Below are 15,123 nucleotides of genomic sequence, written 5' to 3'. Positions count from 1 at the left end.
AAAAACTTTATTTAAAAATTCCTTTCTTATCTCACGATGCTCAGTCAAGTCATCATTCAGTATCAGCTACTCAAATATTTAAAAGTATTTCAAAAGTGCATAGCAAAAAATGGCTGCTGTGAGAATGCAGAGACATAAACTTGTTGAGAATTTTGTCCCGGAAAGATTTATGGCTATTTAAAAGGAGCAAGCATGCTTGTTAAAGGGGAGGGGGGTATGGTCCTTACATCATGATGACTGTACACACTAAGCGTTTGAAACACACTGGGCTTGTTTAATTCTGAGAGCACTGATGTGCACATTGCTTTGCAAATGTCCATCAGCTGCATAGATAATTGAAGCACCAGCTATATTGCTGTTATGGCTTAGGAAGCTCTGCCGCAGCTGCAAGCGAATGGTAGAAATTATTTTGAGATCAGCTGGGAGTTCTACTGCTTTGGACCTCAACAAAGCAGAAGGCAGGCTCATTAGGTGACTCAATAATGCTTGGTAGGCCTTGTCTCCTGGCTCTTTGACTTCATGCCGAGCTTCCCTAAGCCTTATCTGACTTGGAATCTTGGAGTTGGAAGGTAACTCAAAGGTCTTCTATTCCCACTCCCTGCCAATACAGGAAATTACTGTTGCAGCACTATTTGGTAACGCTATGTCCATTGCTGATATAAAATAGGAGCATAATGGGGAGGGGTAGAGGGAGAACATAACTTGGATCCTGCAGGCATGAATAACTTCCATTCTGACCTCTCGGCATTTGAGATCACTTCTTTGCATTTGAGCTAAAAAGAGAACTGGAAGCCACAAACTGTTTCCTAGAGCACAGTGTGGTCTGTTGCAATGTTGGTATATATACCAGCATTCTTCTTTGGTAGATGGATAAGATACCCTGTTGATCTTGTCGGGATTTGCTTTGGCATTTGAATCCTAATGTATTCCTCAAGTCTTGGTTGCACATACAGGTATAGTTGGGCAAATGCTCAAGTCGGGCCATGTAAGTCCAATCAAGGTGGTTCTGCACCTTAACTGCAAGCACCCTAACACCTGCTGTTCCCCACACCACCACTGACATGCAGATTGTGTACAGGAGGAGTAGAGCTGCATGCTGGGAGCTTGGGAAAAGTGAGCACAGTGACACCAAGGAACAATTTGTAATGGCCTGCCCCAGAACTGCAGTAAGTTCAGAAGCTGCTGGCAGCGAATGTTGTACTGAAGCTCTATAGAGTTCTGTTTGCACAGTTCAGGTTTGAATGGTATTTTAAGGAACTTAATAAAAAATATACCAGTAGTCGTCCCCAAAACACTTGGTTCTGTTTTAAAAAGGCTTCCGAAATCCAGCTTCACTGCAATGCTCTGTGTCTTAGCTTCCTCATTCTGCTCTAGTGATTCTAAGTCTGGGTATGGGAAGCCTTTCAAATTTATTTTACACTTACATGCTTACTCAGTTTCAAATCTCCTGAACTAGTGACTGACACACACACATGGACAACTCTTTACTTGTGAAATGAGCGCATGCCATGTACTCGAGGAGTGTACGTGTTGGTTAACTTAATTGACAAATACCAAAATGCCAAAGAATGCATTCTCATCTCAAAAATGTTAGCCGCTTTGAGACTCCTTCGGGTAGTGAAAAGCGGGATATCAAATCCAAACTCTTCTTCTTCTTCTTCTTCTTCTTCTTCTTCTTCTTCTTCTTCTTCTTCTTCTTCAAGAGATTTATGCATCTAAGAGTCGTCAGAATGAGCATTGATAATGAATCGGAGTCCAGCTGTGAAGTGCTTGGTAGATGACAGAAGTGGAGCTATTTGAAACCTAAAGGAAATTGCTTTTTAGCATTTTTTTTTTTTTGGTGTGAAAATGCTGTTCAAAAACTGTGTTCAAATATTGTGTGCAAAATGCAGTGCTAAAATGCTATAGATTATTGTGACCAGTAGAAATGTGAACTAAATTTACTTGATGCAAAGTTTTAGGGGACAAAAAAAGTTTTATTGGATCACTCTTGTGATGTTACGTAACTCTTTATGCATGATCCTGCTGAAGTTCTGAAATTCCGCTGACACATGGTGGCTATGTGCTCTAGTTGTTTACTGTTCTCTGTTTGAATGGTTGTGTGGTACAAGTTGATAAAGAAACATAAGAAGGGAGAGCAGGGTTCTTGGAGCTGTGCATTGACATTCTGCACCTTGACAGCAGACAGAGCAGTTGTACAGGTCACCAGGTCAGTCATCCCCAATCGGTCCTGAGGAGGACGTAAAAACAATACATTTAACCAGTGCTTTTTTTCTGGGGGGACGCGCAGGGGGACGCACACCCCTAAACATTTCGTGAATCTAAGTTTGGCCTCATTGAGGGGCAGTATTTCAATATGAGTAGGAAAATGAGAGTACCCCTAAACATTTTTTTAAGAAAAAAGCACTGCATTTAACCAAGATCAGTTTTCCATAGGTTACCATGCATTTAAGGTGGTGCATAATGGTTTTCCCTTTTCACATGTAACTTTAATAAGAGGATATCGTAGTTTTCCAAATTTGTTTCATTCATTTAATTTTATTAATGCTCTCTTGTACATTAACAATATAAATTAGGCTGCCATCTATGGGACATATGTCTCAAGAAAGTCTGATTTTAGTGTGTGTGTATTTTTCATTTTTGCATTCACATCAAAACTTTGTCAGCTCAGATAGGGACATGGAGTGAAAATTGTTAATGATTTTTTGTATGTATGGAAGGTGAATATTTCTTCTTCCAGCACTGAATAGGGCTTACAACTGAGTTGTTCTCTGGATCCAGCACAACTGCAGTATGCTATCATACTAACAGTAATGTCTTTGCTGCTTTGAATAGAAATATCTCATTTAGTAGGCACAGAGGTGGCGCTGTGGTCTAAACCACAGAACCTAGAGCTTGCTGATCAGAAGGTCAGCGGTTTGAATACCCGCGACAGGGTGAGCTCCCGTTGTTCGGTCCCAGCTCCTGCCCACCTAGCAGTTCAAAAGCACGTCAAAGTGCAAGTAGATAAATAGGTACTGCTCCAGCGGGAAGGTAAACAGTGTTTCCGTGCGCTGCTCTGGTTTGCCAGAAGCGGCTTAGTCATGCTGGCCACATGACCCGGAAGCTGTCTGCGGACAAATGCCGGCTCCCACAGCCTATAGAGCGAGATGAGCATCGCAACCCCAGAGTCGTCCGTGACTGGACCTAATGGTCAGAGGTACCTTTGCCTTTATCTCATTTAGTAGCAGGATTTGCAAGTCAGAGGTATGTGTGTGTGTGTGTGTGAGAGAGAGAGAGGCTTAAAACTGGAGGGAAATGTTGATGCCTCCAAAAGGTTAGCACTCTAAAGCACTGGTAGGCAAACTAGGGCCTGGGGGCCGGATCCGGCCCATTCGCCTTCTAAATCCGGCCTGTGGACGGTCCGGGAATCAGTGTGTTTTTACATGAGTAGAATGTGTCCTTTTATTTAAAATGCATCTCTGAGTTATTTGTGGGGCATAGGAATTCGTTCATTTCCTCCCCCCAAAAAAGAAAATTTAGTCTGGCCTTCCACAAGGTCTGAGGGACAGTGGACCGGCCCCCTGCTGAAAAAGTTTGCTGACCCCTACTCTAAAGGCAAGCAACATTGGGTTGTTTTGCCTCTAGTGTGCAGTTTCTGAGTGTCTGTGATGTCACCCCAAATAGTTCCTAAATTGATGCTATTCTTCAATTGAGAAGCTGCTTTTTGTTATAATTGTTCTCTTATCTTCTATAGAACAAAACATCTTTTCCTTTCCAATGCTAATGAGCTACTCTCTACATCAAATGCTCTTTTGTTGACATGGAAATAAGACTTATCTGATGACTGGGAAGCCAAACATACAGTCCAAACTCTACACTTGTGTGAGCCCCTGGCTTACTTGATTTCATCATACTGTATATGCAAGTAGAAAGCAGCTGTAAGCAAACAGCAAAAGAAACCCCAGGGAGGTAGTGATGTAGGTGGGTTCTTACAGAAAGTTAAGATCCCTTTGACTAGGAACTTTTTATAATGCCAGATGAAAGATGGCTTACTAAGGCAGCGAAACAAGCTTTCAACTGCAACTGATACTCAAGGTCTCAACGAGCAGCTGTGTTTGAGCACAGTTGTAATCCTGTTGATTTATCTCCGGTGACCCCATAAACATGGCTAATTAGAATTGGTGGTAAGAGACTGTAACAGTGGCGGTTTGTTTTCTTTATTGGTCTCTTTAATATGTTGCTTGCAGAGAAATAAATTGGGGGGGGGATTGTAGCTGACAACCTCAAGAGGCACTGCTCTGGGAATGTTTTCACATAGGTACGCAAGCCTGTAGCCAGCTGTCTTTGGTTTGTGGGCTGGGGAGATAGATGGCAAGTCAATATGAAAAAGCTTATTATCAGGCTTCCTCAAACTATCCTCCAGATGTTTTGAGACTACAATTCCCATAATCCCTGACCACTGGTCCTGCTAGCTAGGAGTCGTGGGACTTGTAGGCCAAAAACATCTGGAGGGCCGAGTTTGAGTAAGCCTGGTTTATATTATATAGGTAGGCAGGCAGGCAGGCAGGCATCTATCTGTCCTCTATCTCTCCTGAGAGACAATGGAGGAGTGTGCCTTTGTGAGGTCAAACCATTGGAAGATTACAGCGTCTTCTGTGGCTGTAGAGACTGATATGGGAGAGACATGTTTCTTTGCAGTTGGGGCTGATGAAGGCATCCAGATGTGCAGATGCACCATGGCATTTCTTCTCTCTGCGTTCCCCGCAGTGGTCATTCCTCCTCTGGTCACTGCTGTGGATACGCAACCTGACTGATCATCTCCAGGCGCTGTGGTCATCTTCAAGGGCTTCGCGCATGGCAGGGTTGACGTTGCCAGCCCTCATGTCACATTTGCTGACATCTTTGTAATGCAGAGTTGGTCTGCCAAAGGTCCTGGTGCCTGAAGCCATCTCCCTGTGGAGCATGTCCTTGTGATTTCTGCCATCTTCCATTCTGATACAAACATGCATGAATTCCTCTCAAAAGGAAAAATGCCAGGGGATAGCTCAAAATAGAGCTTTGTTACGAGAAAACAGTTCATTAAAACATTGCAACAATAAATGGTACTGCAAATTAGTAACTTAAAGGAGTTTCTTGGAGGATAGCCTTATCCTCCATGAAACAATCAATGGCTACTCATCATGCATTGGTCATGCTCTGACTCCGAAGTTTGAGGCTGCAATGCTTCAGAGTACCAGTTCTGCAGGAGGAGAGAGCTCTCCTGTGCTCTAGTTTTGCTTATGGGTTTCCCACAGGTATCCAGCTGGCCACTGTGAGGACAGGATGCTGAACTAGATGGGTCATTGGCCTCATCCAGCAGGGTTCTCTTTATTTTCTTGAATAAAACTTGCATACAATCCAATGACATCCAGGAACAACAAAGATGGGTCAGGTGCACAGGAAGCTAAAATATGCTCTTGCTCCCCAGTATGGGCCCACATATGGGGCAAATAGGAGACATCTATATTTAATCTGGTCCAGTCTTCGTTTCAACTCTGAACTGGTACCTTACTCGACGCTGCTGCTACCTTAGTTTTGTATCCTAGCCAGGACAGAAGCTGTGCACATGCCATTTAACTCAGATGAGCATGAGTATTGGACCTCAGTTTATAGACTTCTGGATTTTGGAGAGTTTAAAATAATCTTTTCCCAAACAATGCAAAGACTGGAAAACAGAATTCCTTATCAAATTGGCTCCAGAGAAAGTAAATTACAGCCCATTAAAAATTTTTCAACTTGGATATCAAGTTACAAGCAGAAGATCAACTTAACAAACGTCCTCTAAGAAGATGCTTGTCATACAGCACAATCTGTCCTAAATGTGTTTACTGCAAAGTAAGGCCCTCAGATTTCAGTGGGATTTACTTACATTGCAGCATTAGACAAACAAACACATTCATAGCTGGCCCTCTTCATTTTTGCTCCAGAATAGATTAATTTGAACACCCTAATGAAACTTTCACAACAAAAAATGTTGTGGTGCGGTGCAGTGGGTTGCCGTTGCAAGGGTGTGTTATAATATTAGTGTTACCGTTTGGCAGGATGCCTGTAGAGACTTGCCCCAAGGTAACTTTGTCACCTGTCCCTCCCTGCAGATAAATAACCTATCCTTTAAGTAGCTTGATCATCTGTATCTCACTGACAAGTGTTAAGAATGATTTTATTGCTCTTGCAAGTGCAGGTATGTGGTGAAAAGTGTGGTAGAAAATGCAGTAAAATGATACCCTGTGTATGCAATTAATTTCTAAGTTCTTGTGGTTCTGAAGAATTAAGACTATGGGTACAGTCCACATCTCATTTGTAACTTTTGGCATAGCTCAATGTTTGTTTGAATAGAACTGATGCCATCCCATGCTTTATATGGGCCAAAGCAAACAAGATGAATTTTAACAGGGAGAAATGTAAAGTACTACACTTGGGCAAAAAATAATAGTGAAAGGCGCAAATACAGGATGGGTGACACCTGGCTTGAGAGCAGTACATGTGAAAAAGATCTAGGAGTCTTGGTAGACCACAAACTTGATATGAGTCAACAGTGTGATGCAGCAGCTAAAAAAGCCAATGCAATTCTGGGCTGCATCAATAGGAGTATAGCATCTAGATCAAGTGAAGTAATAGTACCACTGTATTCCGCTCTTGTCACACCTCACCTGGAGTACTGTGTCCAGTTCTGGGAACCACAGTTCAAGAAGGATACTGACAAGCTGGAATGTGTCCAGAGGAGGGCAACCAAAATGGCCAAAGACCTGGAAATGATGCCTTATGAGGAACGGCTTAGGGAGCTGGGTATGTTTAGCCTGGAGAAGAGAAGGTTAAGGGGTGATATGATAGCCATGTTCAAATATATAAAAAGATGTCATATAGAGGAGGGAGAAAGGTTGTTTTCTGCTTCTCCAGAGAAGCGGACACTGAGCAATGGATTCAAACTACAAGAAAGAAGATTCCACCTAAACATTAGGAAGAACTTCCTGACAGTAAGAGCTGTTCGACAGTGGAATTTGCTGCCAAGGAGTGTGGTGGAGACTACTTCTTTGGAGGTCTTTAAGCAGAGGCTTGACAGCCATTTGTCAGGAATGCTTTGATGGTGTTTCCTGCTTGGCAGGGGGTTGGACTGGATGGCCCTTGTGGTCTTTTCCAACTCTATGATTCTATTCTATATAAAACCCACAGTCAACACAGTAAGTTCAAAGCAAATATAGAATTCACTATTGCATTGTTTCCAGGCCTACCTTATGGGTTTTCTCAGGAGTTTTTTGAGTTAAGAAATTCATAGAAAGGGCATCAGTTACTTTTGTGTGCTTATTTTCAATAAGTGTTGACATTTTGACAATCCAAACTGAATGTGTGCCAAAGCTGTGATTTCTATTTTACTTGGGGAAGAGCTTGATCATCAGATACATTTACAGGCCAATTCTTGGATATATTCAACTTAAATGGCCTCTTCCCCAAAGTGAGAGAGACTACTTCTGTGATGGTTTCCCTTTATTATTACAACACAGTACAGTTCTGTATTTTTCTGATGTGCGCCTTTGATATGCATGGGTTCATTTACAAAGCAGTTTCACGCCTCATCACAGCTGGTTTTTAAAGAAATATAAATGGGAGAGATCTAGTCTTCAGTATTCTTTCTATCTGGCCATGATATGTTCATATAATCAACTCATTTCCAAAAGGTGAGCATGAATTGTAAACAATCGTATAAAGTGGTTGTGTAAACCGGTTCTAATTCTGCCTTTGAATGCGATGAGATGAACATGATCATGATGCACATAGTATGTGAATTATAACAATGGCAGATAAATAAACGGATGCTCTTCAGTTCCTAAGCTTTCAGCTTGTGTGTGTAGTGTGTTGAATTATTCATGCCACTTGATTCAAAAAGCAAATAAAATGTTGATTTTTGTTCTAAATGAGGCAAAACCTTTGTACTCATTTCTGCACTTCTCCTTTGCAGAGATCAGAATGCTATGGACCCAGCTATGGAGTATGTAAAGGTATGCAATATTACTTACTTCCGATTCCCTGTAAAAATAAAAAAGGCTAAAATTCATTATCTTATTAGTAAATACCAATAATTGCAAGTGTATCTTTTCTCTGGTTCATTGTTTCACAGTATTATGGTGATTTGATTCTTAAGGATAAAAGGGGTAGCTAATTAGAGTGCTTGTATCAAACAAGTAGAAAGTAGGTGAGGTCACTTTGTGACCTTAGTAATTAATCAGCACTGTCACTAAGGGCTTTTTCATTTTCTTCTGATTATATTCCAGTATTCATGGTCTTGCATCTGCAATTTGATCCCTAGTGCCACAAACTGCATTTATATGAATTAAGGTTCTGGGAGCAGGGCACTTTAAGTAGAGTCAAATACTGACCTATGTAGGAAAAGGGAACATTTTATTTTTATGTTTATACTTTTTATATACATTTTGTTTATATATCTATATAAAGAAGATTTATATGCCATTTGATGGCTTTACAAAAATTTAAAATAAAACATTAAAATTATTGATAAAAACAGTTTATTTGAAAGCAGCCAAAAGATGATTAAAAACAACAGTAGCTAAAAACACACGTAAACTTCTACATGTCTGGTATGGCTTGCTTGAACAAAAAACAACAACAAACATTTTAAGCAGGCACCAAGAAGACTACAGGAAAGAGATCTGCCTAGTGTCAATAGGCAAGGAGTTCCAAAGTTGCAGATGCTGCCACACTAAAAGATTGACTCCTTACAAGTTTGGAACAGGTGCTATGATGCATTTGTAAGAGTGCCAGTTCCACAGATAGTTAGCACTGGGGATTGAATAGTTCACAGCCACACCACATAGCATTTTGACCGGGGGTCAAAAAGCACTCGCCTGTTGCTGCTTTCTGGACTTGGTCCTGTAGACAGGACAGGAGCTACTGTAACACAGTGCTCTAATTCCCTTCCCGCAGAGCCAGTCCAGGAAGATACCATGCCATGGTCAATGGCAGTGGCTTTAAACCAGTGAGCCGCGGCGTGGCACCCTGGGGTGCCACAGGTAACACTGGCCTCTGTCCCTCTTTCCTTCTCTGATGTCCTATTGTGTCTCTGCCTCCTAAAGGCTTGCGCAACTGTTCGTTGCAGCAGCCCCGGCTACAAGCTCCCCAGGCGAATGGTGCCTCTGGTGCTGGCCAGGGAGGAGACACCTCTCTTTGGGGTGGGGGCAGCTCAGAGACCGGGTTGGTAGCCAAGGAGAGGGGAGAGGAGAGGAGGCTGAGGGAACACTCCGCAAGGGAGGGTGTTTGAAAAGGGATGAGGGGTTCCTGGCTCTACAGGCAAGGGCTTCTGGGGCTCAAAGCATGTTTCCCCACAGAAAGAATGTAGTTGGTCAAGGGAGCCGTGGACTCAAAAAGGTTGAAAACCTCTGGTCAATGGTATTGAAAGCTGCAGAAAGATTGAGAAGCAGGAGCAAGATTGCACTCATTCCCCTTGGCCCTGCCCTCTGTAAAGATCATCCATCAGAGTGACCATGGCCAGAACTGAACCCAAATCGAAATTGATCTAAATATTGATTTAATTCTGCTGAACGTTATTAGTGTATAGTTTTGATATTTTATAGGGTTTCAAATTGCTTGTCTATGTTTTAAGCCACTTTGGGATATATTTTATTTCTATAAATAAAATTCTAGAAGGTGCAATTCTAGAAGGGAGTCATTTTTCGCATTTTGTGAGGCCATCATGTAAAGTCCTTTAAAAAAATGTCCTAGGCCTTACAAGCTGGTAAGTTATTGCATCACACTTGGAAGCTGCTGTAACAACATTATTAAATGTTTCTCCAATTGAAACATCTGGCATGGGGTATGTGTTTAAGCAATTGCGGATAGTTGCTTTTTTCCACTCATAGCAAACATCTCCATTATGTGCTAGTTTTCTAACTGTAGGGAGAGTTTGCATATTTTCATATAATGGAAAATATTCAAATGTTCAACATTCCAGTTTGGAGGCAGCAAGGGACAGTCCACGCAGTGGAGCATGAAGCGCTCTGTCATTCTTGTGATTTGTGCGTTTGAGATACCATATTCACACACACACACACACACACACACACACACACACACACACACACACATGGAGGTTATTAACAGAGTTCTGAAAGCAGACAAACATTGGCTTAGGGAATGTTGCTGAAACATGGGATGGAGAAAATTATTTCAGTCAAAATTTTAAATTATTCAGTTCCAGTTTTATATGTACATAGCTATCAAGCCAGATCACATACTTCTTCAGATTTTTAATGCAGTTTCAGTTAGCCAAAAAAATGTATGTGAGAATGAATATTCTCCAGAAAAAAAGATTAAAAACCATGCATTTTAGGGGAATGTTCACCATTTACATACACATTTCATAGTATTGTGTGTGTGTAATTCATATTCATATATAGATAGCCCAATAAGGATAAAAAGGTTCCATATTTTATTTTAACTCCCTTTCTGAATGGGATGGAATCATACCGTAAGTGCTGACAGTCAAACAGTAGCCCGGTCAGATCCTGAGGGTACTCAGGTGTTGTTTTTTTTTAGCAACTAACTTTTATTCTCCCATCATTTTGTGTTAAAGTAGCACAAGAAGTGCAGTTGCAACTGAAGCACAAAGTCTGCTTGTTTTCCTTGAGCTCAGAGTTAAGTCACATTCTGGGCTGTCTGTTGGTTATCTCACCTCTTCCTTTCCGGTAATCTTTTTATAGAAAGAAACAACTTCGATAAGAAGCTAGCCATAAAAATAGGCCTTCAGCTGTAGCTCTGTGTGCGTACTTGGGAGTAAGCACCACTCATTCCAAGTAATCATGAACAGATCCGACTGTTAGACAACAGTCCTGCTTGGTTGTGGAAAAGTCTCGCTGCATTAATTTGTGTCTTTTACATACGGCAGATTACGTTCAGAGGTGTTGAAGGATGTTGTTTGGACTGATTCCAAATACATTAAGATGGGATGGGTTCCCTTCCAGCCCGCTGGTGTTCCAAAAATGTTCTGTAGAGCTTCCTGCGGCAGGAACCATAGCCAGGATGAATGATGTCTTCATGACACATCAAGGGCGTGAGAGGATGTGCACGGGCTTATAGTCGCATATGTGCAATCAATGGATTTCACAGACGTCTGGGTAAATTATTCATTTGCTTAAAGCTATAGGTCAGAGGTTCTCAGACTTTGACCCACCAGGCCAAACCCAAGTTTGGAAGTTAGCTATTGAAGCCTTCTCAAGTGTAACTAATGGGATATCTATACAATAGTTCCTCCTAGTTTGACCCACTTTGGGAATGGTTCTCTGCATGTGACAGGAAGAGTAAAAGCTCTTGCAGTGATAAACCTTGGGTCAGGCACATGGCAAGCTTTGCAGCATCTGCTATGTTGTAGATGCTATAGCTGTACCATACCTGTGCAAAAATCAGGAGTAGGTACCGTGCTGTCACCTGTATCTCGACTAACTTTTTAATTTAATTTATTTTTTAAAAGTAAAAAGCAAGCTTTCCCTGCTCTTAGATCTGTTCAGAAGTTTGAAGGCAACAGCTAGTAGGATGGGGAGAACTTCCCTGAATAGGATTCTCAGTGTTTGTAGGGCAGGCCGAGAAAAGCGCTTTCCCCTTTCCCATAACTAGCAGAGTGAGAATAAAGAATGCAAAGCAAAGGAGGAGTTGCAAATTTGTACTGCAAGTTTAAGAACTCAACTTCATCATTTTCAAGGTTTTTTTTTTTACGTATAAAAATTAAATTTGTCATCAGTTCAACTCTTGCATTGGCCAGTCTCAGTCTTCTTTATATTTCAAAACATAGGAAGATGTCCTATAGTACAGATTCTCTAGGTCTCAGCTCATTGCAACCCACTCAGATGAGTAGGGTATAAACAATAACATTCTGTGTCTGTTTTCTCTGACCATGGTTCCTGTTCCCATAAATGAGGGATCGGGATGAACTCAGCTCAGATTGCAGTGGCATGCTCAGTTGGTTATAGCAGGTGTTGACAACTCTAAGGTTGCAGGTTCGATCCCCGTATGGGCAGCTGCATATTCCTGCATTGCAGGGGCTTGGACTATATGATCCTCAGCATCCCTTCCAACCAGGACCGGTGCTAGGGTTTCTTGCGCCCTAGGCAGACCACCTGGCGCCCCCCGCCCCCGCCAAAGCCTGCATTAGTGGGAGGTGGGGGTGGTGGAGAGGCAAGCAGCAGTTTCTCCGCTGTAGCAGAGAAGCTGCTGCTCGCCCGTCCCACCCCCCGCCAAAGCCTGCTTTAGCGGGAGCCAGGATGGTGGTGTAGGGGGCAAGCAGCACCTCTCCGCTACAGCGGAGAAGCTGCTGCTAGCCCGCACCGCCCCCCCACCCAAGCCTGGCCAGCGCCCCCTCCATTTTGGCGCCCTAGGCAATTGCCTAGTTCGCCTTAATGGATGTGCCGGCCCTGCTTCCAACTCTACGATTCTACAATTCTGTGTGGCACGGGGACATTCTGCAATTTGTTTTAAGATTGCATGAAGATTATATGCTAGTAGAAATACTTCAATATTTTCTGTTAGTGGTAGAACAGTGGCAGAAGAGTCAAAACAACTAGTACCAACCAACTTTTTCACCACCGACCTGATATAGGATCACATAGTAGCATTTCATAGGATTAAGCCACTTTAGAAGCTAGTATTGTCCTGCCAAATGCCTAGAGGAATCTTGCCACCACTACTGCCCCACTTCCAGGTTGCTTATCAGCAGCAGAAATATGGGTAAGTTTCTCCTCCACATCTTGGCGGGACAGTGCAACGGCTTCCCGGTCTGATGTTACTGCTAAGCAAATGCTCATGGCATCTGCCTTCAGTGGATAAAGTGTGATCTTGCCAGACCTATTTGAGTGAAGATAAAAGTTTCTCCAGTTTTTAAGAAAATAATTACAGCCTGCATGTGTCTATGCAATAAACAGTGCTGAGCTATGATGCCCATTTAAACTCTATTCATAGTCTCTATTTATAGTCTCGTTTTGAACAATACCTTTCATCATCTGTGTTTTCCTCTAGTTTGACAAACGCTTCTCTGTGTCCCCGAAGCAAATTATTAGTCTTGTTTTTTGGATGTAAATTAAGAGCTCTGCGTTAGATACAGCAGAGGAGAGTGAAAGCAGAAGGAATTAATGTTGCTCAGGGACATGTGAAGAGGGATATTTTTAGCCTAATCATTTTTTTTTCCTGTTGTTGCATAAATTCTTGGGGAGGAGGCATTCTTAATGGTTCTTTAGGTCGTATGTGTTAGTGTTAATAGATGAATGCAAATGAATGCATTTTATAACCTCTAAAGTATTGATGCATTAGGTCATTCTGTGGATTAAAAAAGGAGGCTGCTAATTATACAAAAGCCCGTCTCGGGAACAAGCGAATGTACTGATCTGCGGGAGTCTCAGTACTGAGAAGTGGCCATATGAGGAGGGCTTTTCCTTTGTTCTGTGAGCTCTGATGAAACTGGTCACAGTTAAATGGCTCTTTTAGAGTTGGGCTTTTATTCCCCAAGTGAAAACAGGCCAATCTTCTTTGGGATGGCTGCTTGCAAAAGGAGCTGCGAAAGAAATTCTGTATTTCTTCATGAAAGAGAAATGCTTTTTAATAAGGCAGAATAATAGCAATAGTCAGATGCACCTAAGAGGTTTTTGTTTTGTTTTTAATAATATGGAAAGGCAAACTGGCTTCTAGAGGATTTCCTCACCCGTCTGCCTTTGCCTGAAACTGCACATGAGCAGCTTAAATGCCTTCTCTCTGGGGGAGAGCAGCTAAGACAGAGCCAGCTGTGAGTGCAGAAGAGAACACAGTACTGGAGCATTTGCAAAAAAATTTGCAGAAGCGCTCTGGCATGGCCTCCTTTCTCACCCACTGTCAGCACTGAAAATCTGTTTTGCATAGAAGAAGGTTTGTTTCTGCTGTGCATGTATCTGGAGAAAGGAAGGTGGAAGAATGAACCCAATCACTGCCTTAAAAGGAAATATTACTGTTGAATACTGATGTTGGGCGCAAGCTTTGAAGAATAGTGCTTTATAGATGACTTAGGGGAGGATTGTCTGATGGGATAGAACTGCGGAATTTATTAGTTTCCCCAGCGATTACATTCAGAAGGCATGCTCTTAGTTTTCCCACTGGCATCGCTGAGAGCACCTGTAGGGATGTAACTCTTTGAATTGCCAGTTGTTGAGGAATCACAAGCAGGGGAATGCTATTGCCCTTGTTTCCTGCTTGCAGGATTCCCAGAAGCACCTGGTTAACCACTCTGGGAAACAGAAGATGCTGGACTAGATAGGCCTTTGGTTTTATCTAGTGTCCGCTCCCAGTAAAGTGATCATAACAGGTTTCTTTAAAAAAATACATATCTATCCAAATGTCAATCCCATTTACTGTATACAATTCTGAACACATGTGACAACATTTCCTGTCTGCGTGAGGAGTTGTTGTTGTTGTTGTTGTTAGGATGTGGGGAGGGGAGCAGTGTACTAGCCTGTCACTATGTGGGCAGTTTCATTCAAGTGTAGTAGTAGCACATGAACTGTGGTGCTAAGATAAGAAGATGCACTGACCCTCACTAGAAGGCCTGTTTCTAGCATGAGCTGAAATCTAAAGAACTCTAGTGCACATGCAAGGAACAATTTAAAAAGTCACTCCAACAAAATGTCCCCCCAACAGCAGAACAGGGACAATGATACTACCAAGGGAAGACTTAAGTGAGGACTGCACATTTACTGTCCACAGGTTGGAAAAGTTGCCCTTGCAACATGATAAAGTTCTGAATTCACTTTCAGCTGTATGCAGACAGGAAACAACCATGAAGTTCATATGGTCCCTTGTGATATTACCCAAGACATCCACTGGTAGAATTCTGTATCTTGTTGTAGAAGAACCACATGTTAGTCTTGCCCTCTTTCTCAGATGGAACCTTCCGTTCTAAGCTTTTCTTTCACACATTGATTCTGGACAGAGATAGCTTGGCCCCTGTGATCTTGGTATTTGTGCTCTCAAGACTGGATTATGCAGTTGCTCTGTGTGGGACTTCTCTGTGGTTTAACTTGGAAGCTGCAGCTGGTGCAGAATGCAGCAAGCAAGGTTGTGTTGACTGTGGTGCTCCATTGA

General features: G+C 42.2%; 1 protein-coding gene across 1 annotated transcript in view; it reads left to right on the top strand.

The window, feature by feature from the left end:
* The window catches only part of BCAR3 (BCAR3 adaptor protein, NSP family member), an 88,821-nt gene that overhangs the window by 33,531 nt on the left and 40,167 nt on the right, over nucleotides 1–15,123 (top strand). The window contains 1 exon segment of the mRNA XM_033151548.1: nucleotides 7,976–8,015. Coding sequence (XP_033007439.1) covers nucleotides 7,976–8,015 — 40 coding nt within the window.

This window comes from Lacerta agilis, chromosome 6 (genome assembly GCF_009819535.1).
Source record: "Lacerta agilis isolate rLacAgi1 chromosome 6, rLacAgi1.pri, whole genome shotgun sequence".
NCBI lineage: Eukaryota > Metazoa > Chordata > Lepidosauria > Squamata > Lacertidae > Lacerta > Lacerta agilis.
Note: the sequence above shows the minus strand (reverse complement) of the source record. Positions and strands in the feature narration are given on the sequence as shown.